We start from the raw sequence: 26741 nt of genomic DNA, 5'->3' as shown, positions 1-26741 counted from the left end.
TTGCCCTTTCATATAAAAATCTTTAATAAAAATAGCTCTCTTCAGGATGAGTCATAAAACAGAAGCAACAAACAAATTTCTGCCACCTGAGCAGGAGGGAATGCGGCAGGCTGAGTGGGCCATGGAGAACTGGGAGCAGTACTCAATCCAGAAGGAACAGCCTTGGCTGGTAACTGACACGTGGGACTGTGGGCCCAAGGCTGACAGGTTTTCTCACTTCAAGGAGAGAGCAGTAAGTCTTTTTAGGAAAAACTGCATCTTTTTAATGGTAGTCATCAAGTGACCTCCCTCCCCAGCAAATGACAGCAGAGAGATAAGTAAAACACAGGCAGCCTGTTAGCAGCCTGTTTTACATACTCAAGGTAAAAATAAGTGGGTTCCTATGATAGCAAAATGTTTGTACAAAAGTGACTGCTAACGGGTTCAGAAGGCAGACAGCCTGCCAGGGAGGCACAGGCAGCCCGTCCCTCTAGATCAGGAGATGGGGTAAGAAAAGGTAAGAGAAGTAGCAGGACGCCTTGTAGTACCAGCCAGTCCGTATGCAATCCCAGGACAGCAGAGCCCTGTGGACTCACCAGGGGCCACTGGGGGGATGAGGGTCTCCCAGCAAATTTGCAGACCCTGAGCAGGTCCCAGCTCAGCCCTAATACCCCAGAAGTCTTTTGGCCTCTTCGCTCTGGGCCTTGCAGGGTCTCACTAGCATACTTCTGGAGGAGTTCCATCTTCTTCCTTCGCACAAGTGCCTCCTCGATCTGTGGATAGGCAGGAGTCAAGGGCTCAGGCTTTCCTCTGCAGCCACACCCTCCCTACCCTGCTGGATCCCAGCCAGGAGTGGGTTCCCAGGACAGAGGCCACCAAGGAGACAAAACCCAGAGGCATCTCCCAGAACCCCACGCTTTCCCAGTGGAAGCATGGGAACAACAGTCTTTTTCAGCACCCCCTAGAGCAGATGAGATCCTGCCTCCTCAGGATCCCACAGCGACCGGTGCCATGAGGTCAGAAGGATGAGGAAAACCTACCCTCCTACTCTGAGCGACCGGTCTGCTTTAGAGACGAGGGCCCCCCTCCCCGGCACTGGGGAAACCCCCCAGCAAGGGCAGCACCCAGCTTCTGTCCTACCTCTTGCTGGGATGGCACTGGGACATGGGCAATGAACTTCTGTTGTCCGTCTTCACCTCCTTTCTCCTGGCTGCCTTCCTCATCAGACTACAAACAGAAAAACCAAAAAGTCAGGGAGCAGGAGCCCATTTAAACACATGTTGGTACTGCTACAAAATGCACAGCTCTACAGCTATTTAAGAGGACAAAACAAAAGGAATGAGAAGTTCAGTGCTCAGAAAGACACAAAGACACCGTTAACTATTTAAAAAGCAACAAAGCACTCTGTAAATTATGGCACCTTTTGTCTGAGGAAAGAAACAATAGAAACTAGTGACAGCAGTGAGAACCAGATGCATGTCTACACCTAGAGCACTAAGGAGTCTTTGTTGATCTGTATATATTTTTTGGCTTTTGAACTTTGTGAATGTCACTTATTTTGTTTAATTAAAATTTAAAACTGTACCACATATAGAAAAAAAATCAGAGTCTGCATGTGAGTTAAAAGAGATTAACTAATAACCTAAGGAAGTAACGTGGCCTTGGAAATCTGAGGAAAAAGGACTCCTATGAGGTGGTGGGCCCCACCACTTGCCAGTCTTGGGACCAGATGCTCTGCAGCAGCCTCTCTGCATACCCACTGCCGGGTGGAGCTGGCTGGAAACACTTTGGCAGAGCCTCTCAGATGCTGCTGGTAGGAGGGCACACCGGGCCCCAGCGCTCTGGAAGATGGCTTAGCTCTATGTACTGAAGCCCAGTACATGCTTACCCTAGGAGCTGATAATTCCACTCCTCAGTGTGCACTCAACATAAACAGCTGCCTATGAACCAGAAAGGCCACATTAGCCTTATTTGGTATAGCCCCAAACTGGACACAAAACACACCCAGGGATCCCTGGGTGGCGCAGCGGTTTGGCGCCTGCCTTTGGCCCAGGGCGCGATCCTGGAGACCTGGGATCGAATCCCACGTCAGGTTCCCGGTGCATGGAGCCTGCTTCTACCTCTGCCTATGTCTCTGCCTCTCTCTCTCTCATTCTCTCTGTGTGACTATCATAAATTAAAAAAAAAAAAAAAAAAAAACAGACACCCATGACCATTAGACACCAAAGAGTATGCATGATTCTATTGAGAGACATAAAGTTCAGAAACAGGTAAGAGCATAAGGGTTACTAGAGGTCAGGAGAGTAACACCCAGGGGGGGCAGGAGCAAACTTCTGTGCAGCCAGTGACTCTAATAAATATTGTTTATGTTTCTTCACATAATAAATTAATTTTTCAATTTCAAAAAAAAAAAAAAAAAAAGCTCGGAGCTTATTCTAGGGTGCTAGTCATGTTCTGTTTCTTCAGCTGGTATTTGCTTCATGGGGTGGTTCACCCTGTGAAAATGCTCCAGCCTGTACACTTGCCCCTTGCGTATTCTCTCTATATGGAATACTGTTCAACAATAAAAAGGAATGAGCTTTTTTTTTAAGATTTTATTTATTTATTTATTCATGAGAGACTCATAGAGAGAGAGAGAGAGGCAGAGACACAGGCAGAGGGAGAAGCAGGCTCCACTCCACACAGGGAGCCAGACGTGGGACTCGATCCTGGGCCCCCAGGATCGTGCCCTGAGCCAAACGGTCAACTGCTGAGCCACCCAGGTGTCCCAGGAGTTAACTCTTATTTTTTTCTTTTAAAGATTTTATTTATTCATGAGAAACAGAGAGGCAGAGACACAAGCAGAGAGAGAGGGAGAAGCAGGCTCCATGCAGGGAGCCCAACATGGGACTCGATCCCAGGTCTCCAGGATCGTGCCCTGGGCTGCAGGCGGCGCTAAACCGCTGGGCTACCGGGGCTGCCCAGGAGTGAACTCAAATTCAACAACTTCGCTGGACCTCCCTCAAGGGCACTGTGCTGAGTGTAGGGACCATCCCCAAAGGTGACATACAGTAAGATTTCATTTATGCAACATTCTCAAAATGACAGAAATCTAGAGATAGAGAAAAGACTGGAGTTTGCCAGGGGCAAGGGATGGGGGACGGTGAGAGGTATGATTCTGTAAGGGGGTGGTGCCTGGAGGGAAAATTTCTGTATCCTGACTGAAATGGTAGTCACAAAGACACCTGGGTGGCTTAGTCAGTTAAGCCTCCAACTCTTGGTTTCAGCTCAGGTCATGATCCCAGGGTCCTGGGACTGAGCCCTGTGTCTGGCTCCATGCTGATTATGGAGTCTGCTTAAGACTCTCTCTCCCGGGGATCCCTGGGTGGCTCAGCGGTTTAGTGCCTGCATTTGGCCCAGGGCGTGATCCTGGAGTCCCGGGATCAAGTCCCACGTCGGGCTCCCAGCATGGAGCCTGCTTCTCCCTCTGCCTGTGTCTCTGCCTCTCTCTATCATAAATAAATAAATAAATTTTAAAACAAACAAACTAGAGTCAAGTTTACCTCTTAATGAAAAAAAAAAAAAAAAAAAAAAGACTCTCTCCCTCTGTCCCCACTGCATGCACACACCTACTCTCTCTTTCTCAAATGAAGAAATCAAAAAAAAAAAAAAAAAAAAGAAGAAGAAGAAGAAGAAATGGTGATTCCACAAATCTACACATGTGATAAAAGATGCAAGACTCTACACACTCATTACACCAACTCCGTTTCCTAGCATGGATATTGTACTATCACTCTGGAAGATGTAATCATTGGGGGAAACTGGGTGAAGGATACACAGGACCCTCTGTACTACCTTTACAACTTCCTATAAATCATTTCAAAATTAAAAAAAAAAACAACACAACAATCTTTGGTGTCTCTCCACTGCTCTCCAGATAAAGGCAAACCCTCCTCACAGTGGAACCAGGGCACTTACTTATCCTGCTTTGCCCCTCTCTCCCGCCTCCTCTCCTCTCCCCGCCAGCGGCCCACACTATGCTCCAGCCACACTGGCCTGTCCTCTGTCCCTCACACTCCCACAGCTTCTCTCAGTACATGCTGCTCCCCTCTGCCTGGAACACTCTTCCCCCACTGCCTCTCACTTGATTAACTTCTGATTTCCAGGCCTCAGCTGAATGGTCAGCTCCCCAGGCAAAGTTTCACAGGCTCTCCCCGCACCATGTCACCATCTCAGAGCCACTATGACAGCCACTGTTTTCTAACAACTATACCACTGGACTGTCTCCCCACTGACTTTAAGCTACAAGCAGAGTTTCTTGACTGCTGTGCCCCTGGCATGTTAGCAAACATCTGCTGAAAGACAAATGAATATTTGCAGCTAAAGAAGACCTTCCAGGGATCCCTGGGTGGCTCAGCGGTTTAGCACCTGCCTTCGGCCTAGGGCGTGATCCTGCAGTCCGGGGACTGAGTCCCACATTGGGCTCCCTGCATGGAACCCGCTTCTCCCTCTGCCTATGTCTGTCTCTCTCTCTTTGTCTCTCTCATGAATAATTAAATAAAATCTTTTTATTTTTATTTTTATTTATTTATGATAGTTACAGAGAGAGAGAGGGAGGCAGAGACATAGGCAGAGGGAGAAGCAGGCTCCATGCACAGGTAGCCCGATGTGGGATTCGATCCCGGGTCTCCGGGATCACGCCCTGGGCCAAAGGCAGGCACCAAACCACTGCGCCACCCAGGGATCCCTAAAATCTTTTAAAAAATAAAGAAAGAAAGATCTTCCTAGGTGCCTGCATGGCTCAATGGGTTAAGCATCTGACTCTTGATGTCAGCTCAGGTTTTGATCTCAGGGTCGTAAGGTCAAGCTCTGCATTAGGCTCCACTTAGGAAAAAAAAGGGGGGGATAGAAGAAGGAAGGAGGAAAGGGAAGGAAGGAAGGAGGAAAGGGAAAAAAGGGAGAGAGGGAGGGAGGGAGGGAGGACCTTTCTAGAGCATGCTGCCAGCTTGCCTCAAATGCTTCACTGTCCCCATTGCTTATCAGCCAGACCTGCACAAGAACCTCAGGTCTGCTATAATATGTCATGTTGACCAAGTCACTAAACTTCTCTGTTTCTTTGTCACTGATGTCATGACAAGCTCCTCACACAGGACCTGACCTATTGCCCATGCACAGCTAATTCTCCTCCCCTTCTCAGTCTAGCAAATCCATTTCATTCTTTCTTGACTTTTCCAAGGAAGAAGGCCTGCCATGCAGGAGGACAGCCTAGAGCTAGGAGGCTCTGCCTGAGAGGCAAGGATAATAGCTCCACTTTCAACTGTGACCTTCTGAATAAGTCCCTTCTCTGCTCTGGGTTGGTTTCTATTCCTAACATGAGGGTATGGGGGTGTTAAGACAGCAGAGGAGCTACTGGCACTGCCATTTAAAAAGAAATAATGAGGGCAGCCCGGGTGGCTCAGCGGTTTAGTGCCGACTTCAGCCCAGGGCCTGACCCTGGAGACCTGGGATCAAGTCCCACGTCAGGCTCCCTGCATGGAACCTGCTTCGCCCTCTGCCTGTGTGTCTTTCTCTCTCTCTCTGTGTCTCTCACGAATAAATAATAATCTTTTAAAAAAAATAAAAAGAAATGATGAGAGGTGCCTGTGTGGCTCAGTTGGTTGGGAGTGTGTTTTTGGCTCAGGTCGTGATCCCAGAGATCTGGGATGGAGCCCTGCATCAGGCTCCCTGCTCCCTGCACAGTGGGGAGCCTACTTCTCCCTCTGCCCTGCCCCCTCCCCAACCCCCCCCCCCCCGCTTATGCTTTCTCTTACTCTCTCAAATAAATAAATAAATAAATAAGTTAATTTTTTTTAATTTTAAAATATATAAATAAAAAGAAAAGATGAGACCTACTGCTGACACCTTGATCTCAGACTTCCAGCCTCTAGAACTCTGAGTAAACCCATTTCTGGTGTTTAAGCCACCTAATCTGGTGTTTACAAAGCCCTGGTACTTTGTAAAGTATAAGCAACAAATATAATAGATCTATAATTTAATCTGAAAACATGATAATAAGTGAATAGAAAAATAACAAGAAATGATAAGGACAGGAGCCAGAACTCATATGGCTTCAAATGTATTTACAAGTCCAACAGCAGTATATTCAGGAGGACCTACCACTAAAAAGCAGGTAAGTAATTCTGGGTGTAAAGTACAGTTTACAAAGTGCCCTCATGGCCATTCCTTTCTGGAACCCTCCCTGGAATGCTGAGAGGTGATCTTCATATCCATTTTCCATGTGAGGATGGGGAGTTCTCAGCTAGAGATAGGGGCAGGGCTAGGCTTGGACCCCGACCCTTCACCAATAAGCAGAGCCTTCCTACCACTCCATTGACTCTCCCAAGGCCTAGCCTTCGTGGCTCGGAGCAAAAGGCAGTGAGCACTGGAGCCCCTTTTGCCCACAGTACCTCCTCTTCGGTGACAGCATATATATTGATCTCTTCCTCCTCTTCTTCCTCCTCCTCCTTTTCTCCTCTTGCCAGCCGGGCTTCTCTCTCTGCTTTCCACTTTTCCACTAATCCAGCCCTGACTGGAGAAACAAAAGAGCAGGTGCTGCTTAGGCCTCTAAATTAGCTTTACACGCAATACAGGGTGAGGCCTACATGTCCCCTCTGAAGAGGAACACCCTCCATTTTGTCCTGGCGAGCAGGAATGGGATATGAGACCTAGTCTAGTCATACCATAGCTCTAGCTGTAAATCACAAGGCAGCTTTCTAGGGGATGTCCCCAGATCACTTCCAGTTCAGCAAACTGAGTGGCTTCCTGACACACTCATGTGAAAAAGAAGACAGAGCAGTACAGCCAGCCAGAAAAGGGCTCAGACTCCTGACCACCTGCACCCAAAGCACAAACTCAACACACCACAGAAAGATTAGCACTCACTTACTACTCACGGGGCCATCATGAGGCTTCAGAACAGTATCCATAAAACACTTATTAGCACGGTGTTTGGCATGGGGAAAGTACTCAGAAAGAGCCACATTACTTGCTCTACTAATAACATATTAGCTATATTCAAAGCAGATCTAAAAGCTACTCAAATGGACCATTTCCTGATTTCAAGAAAGGCCAACATGGGAAGGAATCCAGATGATGAATTCCAGATGGATGGGGAATAGGTCCAATGTCACTCTTGGGCTTCCCCAACCTGCTGCTTCTGGCCCAAACACAGCCCTGGACCGCAATGTAGTTACTGAGGGTGAGGTCATTAGTAGCTCATTTCCTCCAAAGTCCATTAGAAATAAAACAAAATTGCTTCCAGCATAGAGCACTATCTAAAAATCCATTTTCGGGATCCCTGGGTGGCGCAGCAGTTTGGTGCCTGCCTTTGGCCCAGGGCGCGATCCTGGAGACCCGGGATCGAGTCCCACATCGGGCTCCCAGTGCATGGAGCCTGCTTCTCCCTCTGCCTATGTCTCTGCCTCTCTCTCTCTCTCTCTCTCTCTCTCTGTGTGACTATCATAAATAAACAAAAATTTAAAATAAATAAATAAATCCATTTTCAAAGACAGAACAGAAACCAGATGCCATTTATAATGAAATGAAATGCTCATGGGGCACCTGGGTGGCTCAGTGGTTGAGCATCTGCCTTCGGATCAGGACGTGATCCCGAGTCCTGGGATCAAGTCCCACATCAGGTTCCCTGCAGGGAGTCTGCTTCTCCCTCTGCCTATGTCTCTGCCTCTCTGTCTGCTCATGTGTCTCTCATGAATGAATAAATAAAATCTTGAAAAAAAGAAAAGAAAAGAAAAGAAAAGAAAAGAAAGAAAAGAAAAGAAAGGAAAAGAAAAGAAAAGAAAAGAAAAGAAAAGAAAAGAAAAGAAGAAGAGAGAGAGAGAGAGAGAAAGAAAGAAAGACAGACAGAAAGACGTGGATGGAACTGGAAGGTATTATGCTGAGTGAAATAAAAGTCAATTGGAGAAGGACAAACATTATATGTTCGCATTCATTTGGGGAATATAAATAATAGTGAAAGGGAATATAAGGGATGGGAGAAGAAATGTGTGGGAAATATCAGAAAGGGAGACAGAACATTAAGACTCCTAACTCTGGGAAACGAACTAGGGGCGGTGGAAGGGGAGGAGGGCGGGGGGGTGGGGGTGAATGGGTGACGGGCACTGAGGGGGGCACTTGACAGGATGAGCACTGGATGTTATTCTATATGTTGGTAGATTGAACACCAATAAAAAATAAATTTATTTAAAAAAAAAGAAAGAAAGAAAGAAAGAAAGAAAGAAAGAAAGAAAGAAAGAAAGAAAGAAAGAAAGAAAGAAAAGAGAAAATGAAATGCTTGTAGACCTACATTTCTTTTCATATTCCTGTTCCAAAGGCACGATGACACCATCATCTTCATCAAGGTAACCATAGTATTCAAAATCGATTGCTTTCATGAGCTCAGCACGTGTCTTTCTTGGAGGAGGAAGAGCTAGAAGAAATAGCACCAACTTAGCTAAATACCCCACAATTACCCCGGAGCCTGCATCCTGTACCATGTTACGCAGGCAGGGAGTATTTGTGCTCAAGAAAATACGGGGACATAGGCATTTCCTATACTAGCAACAGAATTATGTAAGTGGTACAAACCTTTTTCAAATCAGTCTTGAAATCTTTAACCCTATTAGTCTATATGAGAAGAAATTTATCTTAATTTAAAGAACAAAAACAAACTCTGGCAAAGCTGTATGGAGAGAGATGTAGGTTGTTACAGAGTTGTGAAAACCTAGAATAACTAGGGCTATAAACCACAGGATGAGTATGGAATGGGGTCACTACAGCCCCTCTTTCACTATTTCATGGATGTTTTGATAACACAGGAAATGTCGCGAGGTTTAATGAAAAAAATATGATGGAGAAATAGAAGTATATAGATAAGACAAAAGAAACTAAAAACAAATCAAAAAGATAAATGAGAAAGTCCTGAAGAAAATATTTTCAGACTAATATTCTGAACTACTCAGAATATTTAAGTAATTTTTGAAAATCAAAAGGGAGGGGCTCTTGCCTGTCCCAGTCAGTGGAACATTCAACTCTTGATCTCGGGGTCGTGAGTTCAAGCCCCATGTTGGGTGTAAAGATTACTAAAAATTTTTTAAATATCTTAAAAAAAAAATCAAAGGGGAAATGATAACCCAACAGACAGGTTAAAGAGTAAAAGCTGTTATTTTCAGAAGAAAAAATTTATATGTATAACATTTTAATTAATAACTAAATTCAATGATTGATTTCATTAGTAATCAAAGAAACAAAAAGTAAAAATATTAGATTTTCAACCATCAGATCAACAAAAGTTTTATAATTCTGGAAAACTAGAAATAGCTAAAGGTCTACCCAATGTATGAATGGTTATGTGAAGTTTCATATGCTTTTAATCCTTCACATCCACTCACAGAGCTCTAAGCAGAAGGATGGGAAGATATCAATGCAGAACACAACACAACAGGTATGGGGGAGCCACCGTGTCTTGGCAGGCCTCCACCCATCACCCTGACACTGGTAACAGCAACTCTGTCTGCCCCTCCACCACTCTTGGTCCCTGCCCCTGACCATGCTGGCTATACCCAGGACCAAGTACAGGGCTAACACTGGGCTGACTCGACTCAGAACACTGTGTTCCTCCCAGTCACGAGGACTGGTTTAAGGATGGGACTATGATCCAATCAAAGCCAACCAGATTCAATTCTAAGAGTTTTGCCTGAACTGCTTGGGGAAAAAAAAATCTCTCGCTGAGAGAGAACAAAATGTAAATTGATGATGGACCACTTGCCACCACAAGCAGAAGGCCAGATAGAGAAAAAGAAGTTCACAGGATGGAAGTCAAAACTGCAACATGGAGCAAATGTGACTTGGAATCAGCTATTCCTGAAGACAAACTACCCATGGGTTTTTCAGTTATGTGAGTCAATAAATTTACTTTTCTGCCTAAGCCGAACTGGGGTTGAGTCATCTGTCACTCATACTGATGAAATTTAGCTGATGAAATAAGCATGTAAGTGCATAAAAAAGACCTGGAAGGAAATGTACCAAAATAGATAATTATAATTACCAGTAATCCAGGGGCACAGGTATGGGGGGACCCAGATAGCACCAAGGGACAGTGCTATCTGAATTATACTCATTAAGATTGACTTAAGCACTTTCAGAGTGCCTGGGTGGCACATTCAGTTAAGCACCTGTCTTTGATTCAGGTCATGATCTCCAGGCCTGGGGATCCAGCCCTGCATTGGTCTCCCTCTCCCTCTGTTCCTCCTCCCTGTTTGTGCATTCTCTCCTCCATTCTCTCAAATAAAAAAATCATCTTTAAAAAAAAAGAGAGAGACTTAAGCATTTTGTTTATTTTTAAAAATCGACAACTGATTTAGAAAAATGCAAATTAAAAAAAGTAACATGTAGAGCATAATCTCAATAGAGGAGCCCCCCTTCAGCACATGTATTTTCATATATAAGAATTTTTTCTTCTTAAATTATCAGCTTTGATTCTTTGACCAAACTGTTGGGTTATCACTTCCCTTTAAAAACTGGGAGGGGGACACCTGGGTGGCTTAGCGGTTGAGCGTCTGTCTTTGGCTCAGGGCCTGATCTGGGGGTCTGGGGCCCGGGGATTGAGTCCCACATCGGGCTCCCTGTGGGGAGCCTGCTTCTCCCTCTGCCTGTGTCTCTGCCCCTCTCTCTGTGTCTCTCATGAATAAATAAAATCTTTAAAAAAATAAAAATAAAAATAAAAACTGGGAGGAAACATGCCCCAATAGGTCAACAATTGTCATCTACAAGATGTGAAAATATGAGTGTTTTTTCCCTGATTTTCTGTATTTTACAACTTCTCTGTAATAAAATTATATTACTTTCATAATGAACAGCATAATACTTAAACTTAAGAATTATTTTCTAAAGATTTTTTTTTAAAGATTTTATTTTTAAGTAATCTCTACACGCAGCATGGGGCTCAAACACACAACCCTGAGATAGAAGAGTTGCACATTTCACCAAGTGAGCTAATCAGCACCCTGAATTATTATTCTTATTTTTAAAGATTATTTTTTAGTGGGGTGGGGATGGTAGCGCAGAGGGAGAGGAAGAGAGAGCATCTCAAGCAGACTTCCTGCTAAGCGCAGAGCATGACACAGGGCTTGATCTCTCGAACCTGAGATTGTAACCGTCAGGGATCCCTGGGTGGCTCAGCAGTTTAGTGCCTGCCTTTGGCCCAGGGCGTGATCCTGGTGTCCCAGGATCAAATCCCGCATCAGGCTCTCTGCATGGAGCCTGCTTCTCCCTCTGCCTGTGGTCTCTGCCTCTCTCTCTCTCTCTCTCTGTGTCTATCATGAATAAATAAATAAAATCTTAAAAAAAAAAAAATCAAGAGTCAGATACTTAACCGACTGTGCCACCAGGTGCCCCTACCCTGAATTATTTTTAAGTGTTGTTAATAATGCATGCAAAACAGTTTGGGCATAATTAATTTAAAAATAAGCAGGGGGCAGCCCAGGTGGCTCAGTGGTTTAGCACCTGACTTTGGCCCAGGGCATGATCCTGGAGACCCGGGATCGAGTCCCACGTCGGGCTCCCTGCATGGAGCCTGCTTCTTCCTCTGCCTCTCTCTCTCTCTGTGTGTGTGTTCTCATGAATAAATAAAATATTAAAAAAAATAAAAATAAAAAAATAAAAAAATAAAAATAAAAATAAAAATAAGCAGGGCTTGGGATCCCTGGGTGGTGCAGCGGTTTAGCGCCTGCCTTTGGCCTAGGGCGCGATCCTGGAGACCCAGGATCGAATCCCACGTCGGGCTCCCAGTACATGGGGCCTGCTTCTCCCTCTGCCTGTGTCTCTGCCTCTCTCTCTCTCTCTCTCTGTGACTATCATAAATAAATTAATTAATTAAATTAAATTAAGTTAAATAAATAAATAAATAAAATAAGCAGGGCTTAATACAGGTAGAATTATATTTTTAAACCAACAGAAAAACTGACTGGAAGGCAACACAGCAGAATACTAACAGTGGTGAAAATACTGGAGTCATTCTTCTCTGCTATTCATACTTTTTTCTATAAAGTTTTTAGACTACTTTCCTAAAATGCAAAATTAAAATCCACGAACACTCCTGGCTAGTGGTTTCCAACTGCGTTTGGGAAGGCTAAAGTTTGGCTGAAGCTCCCCAAGGCAAAGCAGGGAGAAGGCAGTACAGGTGAGGGGACCAGCAGTGTGAATCCACTTTTCTCCATTTATACCCACTGGGGTTCCGCCCAATGTTGTACTCGTTCTTTAGGTAGGATTTTTTTCAACTAGTAAGTATCTAAAACATGAACTTGTTTCAGTGAACAGTGGAGCCTGCTCTGATCATCTGAGGAAACTTCAAACAGGGAAACTCTTCATTCGTGGTAAGACTGGCACATGCAAAGAGTGAGAATTTGGCACCAGTCAATTCTGGATCCACTGCATACCCCAGTTGCGTGCCCTGGGCCTATGACTACAACTCCTGGAACTTACAGCGTCTCATTTAAAATCTGGAACAACTGGGATGCTTGGGTGGCTCAGTGGTTGAGCATCTGGCTTCATATCAGGGCGTGATTCTGGAATCCTGGGATCGAGTCCCACATCGGGCTCACTGCAGGGAGCCTGCTTCTCCCTCTGCCTGTGTCTCTGCCTCTCTCTATGTCTCTCATGAATAAATAAATAAAAATCTTAAAAAAAAAAAAAAAAAAAAGTCTGGAACAATCATTCTGACCCCACTGCTGTGTAGCTGAGAAACAATACAGGAAGAGCACCTAGCCTACAGATCTGTTATGATGATCATCAACAATGAGAGAAACATGAGCAGTTACTCACGTTCTTTTTCAAATAGCTCTCTGACACCAGGCAAATCCTTCGCCGCTCCAAAGTACTTGTAGCCTCGATTTCCTGGGACTTCTTTCCCTTCATGATCCAGCATTTTAGGACCAACTTTCTTATTGGGAAGGAAAAAGAGAAAATGGATCTGATCTTCTAACCCACTATTTCCGTGTTTGCAAATATACTTTAAGATAATAGCACTGAATGTGGGAAAATACTGATGTACACAGAAAATACATTTTTTTGGTAAATTAAAATCAACCTAAATACTTAACAGTATGTAGATGATTTAAATTATAGCATAGTCAAGGATGGAATATATTCTATACCTTCAAAATGATTCTTATCAAACTTCATATTGCCTTAGGAAAACACTTATATAACCTAAGTGACAAAAGCTTAAAGAAACAATTGTAAATAATTTAAATGACAAGCAGTAAAAGACAAATGAAATACATCCTGATGATAGAATTCTATCCATTAAAAATGATGATGTCAGGGTGCCTGAGTGGCTCAGTCAGGTAAGTGTCTGCCTTTGGTTCAAGTCATGATCCCAAGGTCCTGGATTCAAGTCCCGTATCAGGCTCCCTGCTCAGTGGGGAGTCTGCTTCTCCTTCTGCCCCTCCCTCTACTTGTTCTCACTATCTTTCACATGTTCTCTCTCAAATAAATAAAATCTTTATTTTAAAAAATGATGATGTCAACAACTACATGTATTATGTGACTCTGGATGAGGTCCTGTCTTAGAAGGGGAAATGCTAAAAAGGACATTATTGGGAAAATCAGTGAAACAGCCAAGTAGTTTGGATAAAATGATCATATCAAAGTTAACTGTCCTTTTTTTTTTAAGATTTTATTATTTATTTATGAGAGACAGAGAGAGAGAGAGAGAGAGAGAGAGCGCGAGCCAGAGACACCGGCAGAGGGAGAAGCAGGCTCCATGCAGGGAGCCTGACGTGGGACTCGATCCCAGGTCTCCAGGATCACGCCCTGGGCCAAAGGCGGTGCCAAACTGCTGACCCACCAAGGGTTCCCCAAAGTTAAATGTTATACTTGATAACTTTACACAGTTATGAGGAACATTCTTACTCTTAGAAAATATACAGAGAAAAAAAAAGGAAATACATAGAGAAGAAAAAAAAGAAAACACAGGGATACTAATTATTCAGGGTAAGGAAGCATGATTAAGCTTCAAATGGTTCAGAAAAAATAAATATCAAAGTACAAATATAAAATGACAAATACAGCAGAGTGTCAAAAACTGGTAAATCTGTAAGGGTGTATGAGAATTCTCTGTACTAATTTTCCAACTTTCTCAAAAATGCTTTTCAAAATAGTGTTACAAATGGTTACTAACATGAAAATATGTTTCTGATAAACTGTTAGTGAATAAAGCACAGTTGGGGGCAGCCCCGGTGGCTCAGCGGTTGAGTGCCACCTTCAGCCCAGGGCCTGATTCTGGAGACCCGGGATTGAGTCCTGCGACGGACTCCCTGCATGGAGCCTACTTCTCCCTCTGCCTGTGTCTGCCTCTTTCTGTCTCTCTCTGTGTCTCTCATGAATAAAATAAATATATATTTTTTTAAGATTCTATTTATTTATTCATGAGAGAGGCAGAGACACAGACAGAGGAGAAGCAGGCTCCATGCAGAGAGCCCGACGCGGGACTCAATCCCAGGACTCCAGGATCACGCCCTGGGCTGAAGGCAGGTGCCAAACCACTGAGAAACCCGGGGATCCCCAAAATAAATAAAATCTTAAAAAAAAAAAAAAAAGATTTTATTGATTTATTCACGAGAAACAGAAAGAGAGAAGGGGGGGGGGGTGCAGAGGGAGAAGCAGGCTCCCAGCAGAGCAAGGAGCTCAATGTGGGGCTCAATCTCAGGACGCTGGGCTCATGACCTGAGGCGAAGGCAGACACTTAACTGAGCCACCTAAGCACCCTTCTAGGAGGGTTAACAACTTCTGCACCACTTTATTTCTTATTTTTCTTTTTTAATGGTTTTATTTATTAGACACAGAGAGATAGCACAAGCAGGGGGAGCAGTAGAGGGTGAGGGAGAAGAAGGCTCCCCACTGAACAGGGAGGCCAATTTGGGGCTCGATCCCAGGACTCTGGGATCATGATCTGAGCCAAAGGCAGATGCTTAACTGACTGAGCCACCCAGGCACCCCACTTCCACATGACTTTAATGCTATACGACAGGATACACAGAATCACTGTCACAGAAGTGCTAAAGAGAGTAACTGAGAAAGCTCCTCACACAGTGCCAAGAACCAGGGCTCAAGAAACATGAATGCCTCTCCTTCATTTTTATGCCAGGTACTAAAGTGAGAATTGTGTTAAACTTCCATAAAAATGCAAATACCAGCATGTCAGAAAACTTCATGTATTTCCTGCCTAACACATTACAGCTCACTGATCAGGTCAAATGACCTAAGATACTTCTCTTCACAAACAAACAAACAGGGTGGGCTCTGGGGTAGTATTTTTTAAAGTCAAGACCCAGGAGTAGGTCATGAAATCAATTAAGTGGGTCACAATCATCCATTTCTGATCCTTTACATCAGAATACAACAGAATAGGATATCAACATGCATCACACATACTATTTTTTCAGTACATTTTTGTACGTATCAGGTTATGACAGAGAGTTTATATACATGTATTTCACAATAGAGGTCTTGGTCCTAAAAACCTAACAGCTAGTCTAGAGGATTTTATTTATGAAAGTTCAAAGAAAGTAAAGAATGGAGGGCCCTTGAGACCCCCTCAGGTAAAGAACCCAACAATGGCTGCTCTGACTCCCAAGGAGCTCAGAGATGATGCAAAGAGACCACGGTCATTTTTCTTTTTCTTTTCTTTTTTTTTTTTTTTTAAGATTTGTATTCTTGGGCAGCCCCGGTGGAGCAGTGGTTTAGCGCCGCCTACAGCCCAGGGCGTGATCCTGGAGACCCTGGATCGAGTTCCACGTCAGGCTCTCTGCATGGTACCTGCTTCTCCCTCTGCTTGTGTCTCTGCCTCTCTCTCTCCCTGTGTGTGTGTCTCTATGAATAAATAAATAAAATCTTAAAAAAAAAAAAAAGATTTGGGGATCCCTGGGTGGCGCAGCGGTTTGGCGCCTGCCTTTGGCCCAGGGCGCGATCCTGGAGACCCGGGAATCGAGTCCCACGTCGGGCTCCCGGTGCATGGAGCCTGCTTCTCCCTCTGCCTGTGTCTCTGCCTCTCTCTCTCTCTGTGTGACTATCATAAATAAATGAAAAAAAAATTAAAAAAAAAAAAAAAGATTTGTATTCTTTTAGGTAATCTCTACACCCAACATGGGGCTCAAACTCACAACCCCAAGATCAAGAGTCACATGTTCCACAAACTGAGCCAGGCAGGCTCAGTTTTAAACAAGAGGCTCCCAGAGAGATTAAGTGGCTTACTCAAGAAAACTGGACAGTAAACTCAGGTGCCCTGTCTGCTCTGAGGGCTGTGCTATGGGTATGGGGTCCTTTCCATGTTTCCTATCCACATCCAATGGGCACTTTCCAAACCTTTCATTGCTCAGGTGCCTGCTCTGTGGCAGGCATGGGCTGGGAGCTGCAGGGGATGCAAAGCTACCCAGCCTGACAAAGCTCGCTAGCTGACCCCCAGGATCCATGGGGTTCTCCATGTACTCACCCCATAATCAGGACCGCCCAGCTCTTTTATCCGGACTTCCCAGTGTCCTTTTTCTCTTAGCAGTTTATTAATTTCATCATTCAGGTCACGAATCCGGAATTCACCTAAACCAGCTAGAAAACAAACACATTAATATCATTTCCTCAAAACAGCACTCAATGTTATACCCTCAAAAACGAATGTCAACACTTAGGAAGGTATACAGCACAAAAATACACATTTGAATTTATTTTAAAAAACCATCAACATCCCATAAAGGAAAAGGCAAGGATTATGAACAGAGTTCCCACCAGCCCAAGGGGGAATAAATCTTTGAAAAACAATTTCATCCTGAGTAGTAACTGAAGAAATATAAACTGAAGCAAGCAGGAACTGCAGGCAGTTCCATTCATACAACTATTAAAACATCTTCGTGGTGGTAGAACCTAGCATCCAACACCAGAAAAGATGCAGTGAGGCTGGCCTAAGCACCAGGGCCTGTGAGCATTCTGTGTTGGTCTCACCCTCTCAGGAAAGCAATGTGTTATTAACGGGGACATCTTTTGGCAGAGACTATACCGTTAAGTATTAAGCCTAAGGGACTTATATAAAGGAATATGCACAAGGGACTTTCCTGAGATGTGGTCTATGGTGGCCAAGAGCTGGGAGCAGCTGGGGCAGCCCACCAGAGGAAGGAGAATAGCTAAGGAACCCTGATATGTTGGAATAAAATATCACATGGCTGTCACAAGGAAGTATCCCTCCCTTTCTCCATTCGATGGCTTTTGTACCATTGTCAAAAGTCAACTGACCACATGTGTGGTCCTATTTCTATACTTCCTACTCTGTTCCAACCATCTGTCTCTCACCAATACCACACCGTCTGCAATACAGTAGCTTTATATTAAATCTTAAATTAGGTGGTATGAATATTCCAATCTTGTTCTTTTTCAAAACTATTTGGCTATTCAAGCTTCTTTGCCTTTCCACTCAAAATGTAGCAAAAAAATCTGGCAACCTATACAAAAAACAATCTGTTGGGATTTTGGTTGTGAGTAGTTGAAAAGACAGAAGTGACATCATTACTATGCTGAGTCTTCTCATCCATGAATGCTGTGTATCCCTCCACGTACTTGGGTCTCTTCTGATTTCCTTCATCAGTGTTTTGTAGTTTTAAGCATACAGATTGCACACGTATTTTGTTAGATTTATACCTAGGTATTCCCTGTCTTTTGCTGCTCTTGTAAAGAGCACTTTTTAAAAAAATTTTCAGTGCTGGTTTATAAAAGTAGAATTGATTTCTGTGTATTGACTTTCTATTCTGTGGCCTCACTAAACTCACTTATTTATTTTAGAAATCATTCCATAGATCTCCTGGGATCTTCTACATAATCTGGGAATAGAAAATTATATTTCTTCCCTTCCAATCTGTGTGCCTTTTATTTCCTTTTCTTGCTTTACTGTACTGACTAGGAATTCCAGTATGACCTCGAATAGAAGTGGTAAGAAGAGGTATCTCTGCCTTGTTCCTGCTCTTAGGAGGAAAACATGCAATCAATCTTTCACCATTAAGTATAATGCTGGCAAAAAAAAAAAAAAAAAAAAAAAAAAAAAAAAAAAAAAAAAGTATAATGCTGGCTATAGGTTTTTTTTGGTAGAAGTGCTTTATCAGGGTAAAAAAAAAAAAATTCCCTCTTATTCCCAGTTAGTGGAGAGTTGTTATCATGAGTGAATGTTAAATTTTACCAAATACTTTTTCTGTGTTTACTGAAAGGATCATATGGTTTCTCTATTTTAGAATGGTGATACAATGAATTATATTAATTTCTAAATGCTGAATCAGCCATGCATTCCCAGGGTAAATCCCACTTGGTTGTGATTTATTATCCTTTTTTATAAATTGCTGGATTTGGTTTGCTAATACTCTGTTGAGGATTTTTGTGTCTATACACATGAGGAATATTAGGTGACAGTTTTTTTCTATTTGTGTAATGTATCTTTTAGATTTTAGCATCACAGTAACGCTAATAGTAAAATTAATTAAACAAATGAGGAAGTATTCCTTCCCCTTCAATTTTCTAGAAGAAACTATGTTAAATTGGTATTATTTCTTCCTTAAATGTTTGGTAGAACTGGCCACGGAAACCATTTGGGCTTGGAGTTTTCTTTGCTGGAAGGCTTTAAAGTATGAATTCAGGGATCCCTGGGTGGCGCAGTGGTTTGGCGCCTGCCTTTGGCCCAGGGCGCGATCCTGGAGACCCGGGATCAAATCCCACGTCAGGCTCCCGGTGCATGGAGCCTGCTTCTCCCTCTGCCTGTGTCTCTGCCTCTCTCTCTCTCTCTGTGTGACTATCATAAATAAATAAAAATTAAAAAAAATAAAATAAAGTATGAATTCAATCTCTATAAAGTATGAATTCAATCTCTTTAACAGATATAGTGGTGTCTGGCTGGCTTAGTCAGTACAACATAGTAACCCTTGATCTTGGGGTCATGAGCTCAACCCTCACAGTGGGCATAGAGTTTACTTAAAAAGAAAAAAAAAAAAAAAAAAAAAAAAAAAAGGCAGCCCGGGTGGCTCAGTGGTTTAGTGCTACCATCAGCCTGGGGCGTGATCCTGGGGACCCAGGATCGAGTTCCATGTCGGGCTCCCTGCATGGGGCCTGCCTCTCTCTCTGTGTGTGTCTCTCTTGAATAAATAAATAAAATCTTAAAAAAAAATTTCTCGGGATCCTTGGGTGGCGCAGTGGTTTGGCGCCTGCCTTTGGCCCAGGGCACGATCCTGGAGACCCAGGATCGAATCCCACATCGGGCTTCCGGTGCATGGAGCCTGCTTCTCCCTCTGCCTGTGTCTCTGCCTCTCTCTCTTTCTCTCTCTGTCACTGTCATAAATAAATAAAAATAAAAAAAATAAAAATTTCTATTTCCTAAATAGATAAAGGACTACTCAGGTTTTAATTTCCTTTAGAATTTTTTTTTTTTAAGATTTTATTCATTTATTCATGAGACACATATAGAGAGAGTGGAGGGGGAGAGAGAGGGGCAGGGATATAGGCAGACATAGGCAGAGGGAGAAGCAGGCTCCACGCAGGGAGCCCGACATGAGACTTGATCCCGGGACTCCAGGATCACATCCCTGGATCAAAGGTAGGCACCAAACCACTGAGCCACCCAGGGATCCCCTCCTTTTTTTTTTTTTTTAAAGATTTTATTTTTATTTTTATTTTTTTAATTTTTATTTATTTATGATAGTCACACACACACACAGAGAGAGAGAGAGAGAGAGGCAGAGACACAGGCAGAGGGAGAAGCAGGCTCCATGCACCGGGAGCCTGACATGGGATTCGATCCCGGGTCTCCAGGATCGCGCCCTGGGCCAAAGGCAGGCGCTAAACCGCTGCGCCACCCAGGGATCCCCAGGGATCCCCTCCTTTTGAATTATTTTTGAACAGTGGCACTACTGATATTTGGTCAAATAATTCTTTGTAGGATGCTTAGCAGCATTCCCGGCTTTATCCACTAGATACCAGTAGCACTTCAAGTTGTAAAAATCAAAATTTCTCCAGATACTGACAAATGTCCATCCCCTGGAGTATCCTATAAATGTCAAAGTGATTAATATTATTGTTCAGTTCTTCTATGTCATTACTGATTTTTCTACTTGTTCTATTGATTATTGAGAGAAAAGTGTTGAAATCCCCAAGTCTAATTGTAGATTTGAGAATTAACATTTCAAAACAGGTTAGCTTACCATTCTGAATTTGAGCCACTTTTTTAGAGATCTCTCCAATGATCTGTGGAAAAAAAAAAAAGACAGTAAATTCTCATGACTTTTGAATGTATCTGAAAGCACAGAAAAAACAACTCAAAATTAGTAACTAAAAATACTTAAGAGCATCTGGGTGACTCAGTCAGTGAAGTGTCTTCCTGTGGCTCAGGTCATGATCCCAGGGTCCTGGGACCGTGCCCCACATTGGGCTCCCTGCTCAGTGAGGAGTCTGCTTCTCTCTCTCTCTCCCTCTGCCTCTTCCCCCTGCTTGCGTTTTCTCTCTCTGTGTCAAATAAATAAATAAAATCTTAAAAAAAAAAAAAAAAAAAAGATTTTAGTTGAGAGACAATGAGGAGAGAGAGAGAGAGCACAAACAGGGGGAGGGGCAGAGGAAGAAGGAGAAGCAGACTCTCCACTGAGCAGGGAGCCCAATGTGGGGCTTGATCCCAGGACCCTGGGATCATGACCTGAGCTGAAAGCAGACGCTTGACTGAGCCACCCAGGTACCCCAACAAATAAAATCTTAAAAAAAAAAAACAAAAACAAAAACTTAGAATTCTGGAAAAAAAATCATTTACATAAGAACAATTAGAAGGCAAATCAAAACCACAATGAGGTATCACCCTACACCTGTCAGAATGGCTAGAATCAAAAAGACAAGAAACAACAAGTGTTGGCAAAGATGTACAGAAAAGAGAGCCCTCACACACTGTTAGTGAGAACGTAAACTGATATAGCCACCATGGAAAACAGTATGGAGGTTCCTAAAAAAATTAAAAATAAGAGATTCTATACTATACTATAGATCCAACATTTCTACTACTGGGTATTTACCCAAAGAAAATGAAAACACTAATTTAAAAAAATGTTAATTGCACTATTATTTGCAATACACAAGATATAAAATAAGCATTTCGATAAATACAGAGAACCAATTCATGATTGTGAGAGGCGAGAGGGTGGGGGTAGACAAAATGGTGAAGGGGAGTATGGGAGGGACAGGCTTCTAGTTCTGGAATGGTAAGTCGTGGGTAAAAAGGTACAGCATAGGGAATATAGTCAATAATATTTTGACAGCATTTATGGTAACGGATGGTAGCTGTACTTGTGGTGTCCCCATGTTGTATGCCTGAACTAATGGAACATTCTGTGTCAACTACACTTCATTTCAAAAAGAAACAATCAGAAACTTGTCACTTCTACTAAGACTAAATTCACCCAGAACATACTTGTCGTCTCCACTTCTCAGCTTTGGGCAGCTCAGTACATTCTGAGGCAAGGAAGGGTCTTCGTTCCTAAGAAGCAGAAAAATACATGTTACCACTGGATAATTACAAGCTTTATGCAGTATTTGCAGTTGATTAACCCCTGAAGACTAAATGCTGAACAGTCTAAAAATACATGTGAAGCTTCAGGTCCAGATGATCTTCATCAAGCTTTATATCTCATCCCACAGTCTCTACTGAGGAAGTAAGTATACATGCAAAAACATACATACACTGCACTGTATGTAGTAGAGTGAACCAATGGAAACAACTTAAAAGTCCAGTGGGATCCCTGGGTGGTGCAGCGGTTTGGCGCCTGCCTTTGGCCCAGGGCGCGATCCTGGAGACCCGGGATCGAATCCCACGTCGGGCTCCCGGTGCATGGAGCCTGCTTCTCCCTCTGCCTGTGTCTCTGCCTCTCTCTCTCTCTCTCTCTTTCTCTCTCTGTGTGTGTGACTATCATAAATAAATAAAAATTAACAAAAAAAAAAAAAAGAAACAACTTAAAAGTCCAGTAATAGAGAGAGGGCTAAATAAGCTAAGTTATATCCATTTCATGGTATATTCATATTATCTTAAGAAATAATGGTTATCAGTATTTAGAACAAGCATACATGTATGTGAGCTCATGAGCATGTATGTGTGTAATTTAAAAAAAAAATACAGAAGTATTGGGATGCCTGGGTGGCTCAGTGGTTGAGCAACTGCCTTTGGCTCAGGTCATGATCACCAGGGTCCTGGGATCGAGTGCCACATCAGTCTCCCTGCAAGGAGTCTGCTTCTCCTCTGCCTGTGTCTCTTTCTCTTGTGTCTCTCATGAATGAATAAATAAAATCTTTAAAAAACAAAAAAACAAAAAAAAAAAAAGAAAACAGAAGTATTGAAACAGTGGTACCTATTATTCCTGACCTGGCTGATCCTCTGTATGTTGAGACATTTATTGGTTTCCGCTTAGAGCTGCTCCACAGCACTTCCTATTATTCAATATTAGACAGAGTTCGGATCATATGGGAAGCCAACCATCATAATACAGAGGCGGTGGCAGAAGCAACAGCTAGATCATTACGCTGCCCCAGCTAGAGAGGTACACCTATACTTCAAGTGTGCAGACTCGTAAGAATGTCAGCAAGTACAGACAGTGAAACGAATAGGAAGTCTAGTCTGCTCAGGAGGGAGTTTTACCACATTTGTTCTTGATATTTTATAATTCATGAGGAAGATTTACACCAACCTTCACTTTTCCCTCTTCCAGTTGAGCTTGGCGAAATCTTGCTAAGGCCGTCCTACCAGGAAGAGAGAAGACTCCATTAGATACTGCTCAGATTTATCACCCAGGTTCCTAGATGGGGAAGATCTGCTCATGACCATAACATAAGCCATTCATTACTATTATTCATATATGTTATATTTTTAATGATAATTATTATTCACAAAAAAAGAGAGCATACACGAGCATGTGCAAGAGATTAAGACACTACAGAGAAGTTATGAGGTTTTTTTTTTTTTAATTTTATTTTAAAGTTATGGGTTTCCCTGTTCCAACAGTGGAACTTAAAAAAGCCACTAATGGGGATCCCTGGATGGCTCAGCGGTTTAGCGCCTGCCTTTGGCCCAGGGCGCAATCCTGGAGTCCCGGGATCGAGTCCCACGTCGGGCTCCCGGCATGGATCATGCTTCTCCCTCCTCCTTTGTCTCTGCCTCTCTCTCTCTCTCTGTCTATGATAAATAAATAAATAAATCTTAAAAAAAAAAAAAGCCACTAATGTTCTTAAACACCCAAGTATCAATTTTACTTAGACTGTGCATTAAAGACTCTGGGAAACTGTACTGATCAGACCACTGTGGTGAGCAAGACATCCAGATGTTAAAAGGTAGTATCATGAGATGCCACGTTGTCACTCTCACAGCCCCTGCACTATGCCCAAGTGAACTAATGTGTATCCAGTATAAGTCCTAGGATCTGTCAGTGAATATATGCGGGGAAAACTAACAGCAAATATGGGAATACTATTTTAACACACATAGAGAAAGAAACATACCAAAAGGAATAAACACAAAAAGTGCTCTGTGGAGATAATTAAGTTACATAAAATTTATGGACAAAATTGAGTTGATACTTACATGGCCTTTTCTGCATTTCGGGCCTAAAAGAATAGAGAAGAGAAAAAAATGCCCATGTTTAAAATATCCTTTTTTAATGTACTTTTTAGAGAAAAGTTATCACAAGGACAGTCACAAGCGCAGTTTGAACTAGTATATGTACACTGTTAACAACAACAAAAATCAAATGACGTTCAAATCCTGTCTTTACTTACACTGCTCCCTCCACTGTCCCCACACCCTTGGATCTGGCTAATTCCTAACTATCCTTCAAAATGTATCACCTGTGTCATTACCATCTCAGAAAGTTCTTCTGCAGTCCCTTCTTCCCAACTGGAAGCTGCTACCTTTTGTCTGGGTTTATAACCACCATGGTCCTTTCCACTCAGCATCCCAATTGACTATTTCCTGCCAGGAGAATTTAAGGAAGAAAAGACTGGCTTTTCCAACCTGAGTTTTATGTAAGTATTGTCACATTGGTGTCAAGACCATTGTCCATGAAACAGTGTCAAGCACAGAACATGTTTTCTGGGTTGTAGCATAAGTAAAAAGAGTACTTCCTAAATCAGGGACTTGAATTTTACCCCCGGGTCTTCCACTTACCATCCCTGAGAAGCAGTCTCTCAGTTTTCACACCTTTACAACAGGGATCAAACCTCTTATCTCACAGAGAATGTCATGATGAGTTAATGAGGAAAATACTTGAAAATATCAGGTATGCAGTTTATAGATACTCAGCAAAAATGAGCTTAAATCTCCTTTCTGGCTCTCCCTTTCAGTGAACACAGAAGCAAACTTGGCAAAGGCTTGGTGGACACATGAACACATTACCTACTAAGGAATAAAACAGAGCAGAGGGGGGATCCCTGGGTGGCGCAGCGGTTTGGCGCCTGCCTTTGGCCCAGGGCGTGATCCTGGAGACCTGGGATCGAATCCCATGTCGGGCTCCCAGTGCATGGAGCCTGCTTCTCCCTCTGCCTGTGTCTCTGCCTCTCTCTCTCTCTCTGTGACTATCATAAATAAATAAATAAACAAATAAACAAATAAATAAATAAATAAATAAATAAATAAAACAGAGCAGAGAAAGCCATCTTGAAGGCTAAGGCAGTGTCCTATTTCATTAAATCCTAGAGATTCTAAATATTTAATTTAATGTTTCTCAATGCTTACTCCATTTTTTTTTTAAGATTTTATTTATTTACTCATGATAGACATAGAGAGAGAGAGAGGCAGAGACACAGGCAGAGGGAGAAACAGGTTCCATGCCGGGAGCCCGACGCGGGACTCGATCCCGGGACTCCAGGATCGCGCCGTGGGCCAAAGGCAGGCGCGAAACCGCTGAGCCACCCAGGGACCCCCTGCTTACTTCATTTTTAAAACACCATAGTAGGTGCTGGCAATTTAGCCAAGGGTCTTCTTTTTGGGGGAACCTACTGGAACTTTCCCCCAAAACAACGAATCAATGTGGTAAGGGCATGTACCCAGGGTTAGGTAAGCCCACAGATAGGAACGTGTGATGGTGTGATAAAATAACCAACAGCTCCTGCGCCCAGAAATATCCAGGCCCAGGGATCCTTCTCCCCTGCTAGGGAATGGAGAGGTGCGATCCCCCGTTTGTTAGAGTTCAGGAACAGAGCCTCAAGGCTGAGCAGGGCAGTGTAAGGCAGTCATTCTCCCACAGAAAGGGCTGCTTCTAGCCCACGGGCTTCTCTCCATCCTGGGATCTTGGGCTCATTACTCTACAAGAGCTTGCAATACTTCTACTCCGTCACTGCGCCGTGTCCTTCCTATGGGGGCTTCACTTAATGGAAATATCATGGTTACAGACTTGCTTGGGCAGCTTCTGTGTGCCAACGCTATGTGTGTTCTCACAGTCACACGCAGGGAGCGCTTCTTGACCGCCTGGGGAAGCCACCAGGCGACTCGCACCACACAGAGCACACCCTCCTGGGACAGCACGCTGCCGAGCATCCCACGTCACTCAACACCCAGGGCCGGGGCCCGGCCCGACACCACGGCAGACATGAAGAAAGCAAGGCTGAGGGGCCCCGGGTGGCTCAGCGGTCGAGCGCCTGCCCCGGGCTCAGGGCGTGATCCCTGGTCCTGGGATCCAGTCCCCGCATGGGGCTCCCCGCAGGGAGCTTGCTCGTGTCTCTGCCTCTCTGTCTCACGAATAAACCTTCAAACCTCCCAGACACACGTGGTCACAACCGCTGCCCGTCTCCCGAGCGGGGCTTGGGGACAAACAGGTGGACCCGCGCCGCGCTCCGTGGCTGGGAGCCTCCCGGCGCCGCTCCGTGCCTCAGTTTCCCCGAGCGGTAACTCAGAGCGCTAGGCGGACGCAGACATGCGGCGGGGGCCGGGAACTCCGCCCGAGGCTCCCTCACCCCCCACAACCTGTGACAGAGGAAGCCGGGAGGAGGAGAAGGCCAAGTTACAGGCGCCCAGGAGTCTGAAGCCTGCGCCCCTGCACCGCGAGTGCCCGGACACGGCCAGGAACCCTCACGGCCCGCCCGCTCGCTCCCTCCGTCACGCACCCACCCAACTCACCATGGCTGCGTGAGGTCGCCGCCCTGGGGCCCCGCGGCCCCAGCCCCCGAAGCTTCACCGCCTCGCGCGAGGCCGACCCTGGCAGGAACTGAGTCACTCCCGCGGCCCACACCACCGACTTCTCCGTCGGAAGGACAAAGGGGAAGGACCGGAAGTGAGGGGCCGGAAGTGGACTGAGAATTGACACCGGGAGGAGGAAATGCCAGCGGGCTCCTGCGGGGCGGGCCTTCCCTAGACGTCTGGACGTCTGGACGTTGCACCCAAACGCGCGTACGAACGGGGGCGTTGGCGAAATTGCGCTTGCGTAGTGGGACGGACACGTTTGGGCTCCGCCCCTGGTTTTTGCTCTCGCGATAACCAGTGCAAACGGTCTCGGGTTAACTCTTGGTCCTGCGGCGGCGGGGAGCGCAAGCTGGTTGCTGTCCCCCCCACCCCCACCCCGGGGCTTCTGGGGAGGGCAGACACGCCCTTCTGGAGGCCGCTCGTCCTCACCGGCGGGCTCGGGCCGCTGAACCAGGGTGCGTGAAGGGGGCTCGGCAGCGCCAGCGCTGGAGCCGGAGCCGGAGCCGCAGCCGCAGCCGCAGCCGCAGCCGCA

At 44.4% G+C, this 26741-nt stretch overlaps 1 protein-coding gene across 1 annotated transcript; it reads right to left on the bottom strand.

The window, feature by feature from the left end:
* Window positions 1-26206, bottom strand: ISY1 (ISY1 splicing factor homolog). The gene is given in 12 exon segments (NM_001252375.1): window positions 1-683; window positions 685-752; window positions 1120-1206; window positions 6405-6526; window positions 8300-8422; window positions 12814-12931; window positions 16484-16596; window positions 20214-20256; window positions 21461-21526; window positions 22728-22779; window positions 23618-23640; window positions 26147-26206. Coding segments are annotated over 12 exon segments (858 nt in total). The 5' UTR covers window positions 26150-26206; the 3' UTR covers window positions 1-643.
* Window positions 26207-26741: the final 535 nt, after the last annotated feature.

This window comes from Canis lupus, chromosome 20 (genome assembly GCF_011100685.1).
Source record: "Canis lupus familiaris isolate Mischka breed German Shepherd chromosome 20, alternate assembly UU_Cfam_GSD_1.0, whole genome shotgun sequence".
Classification (NCBI taxonomy): Eukaryota; Metazoa; Chordata; class Mammalia; order Carnivora; family Canidae; genus Canis; species Canis lupus.
This window is presented reverse-complemented; position numbering and strand designations above follow the sequence as displayed.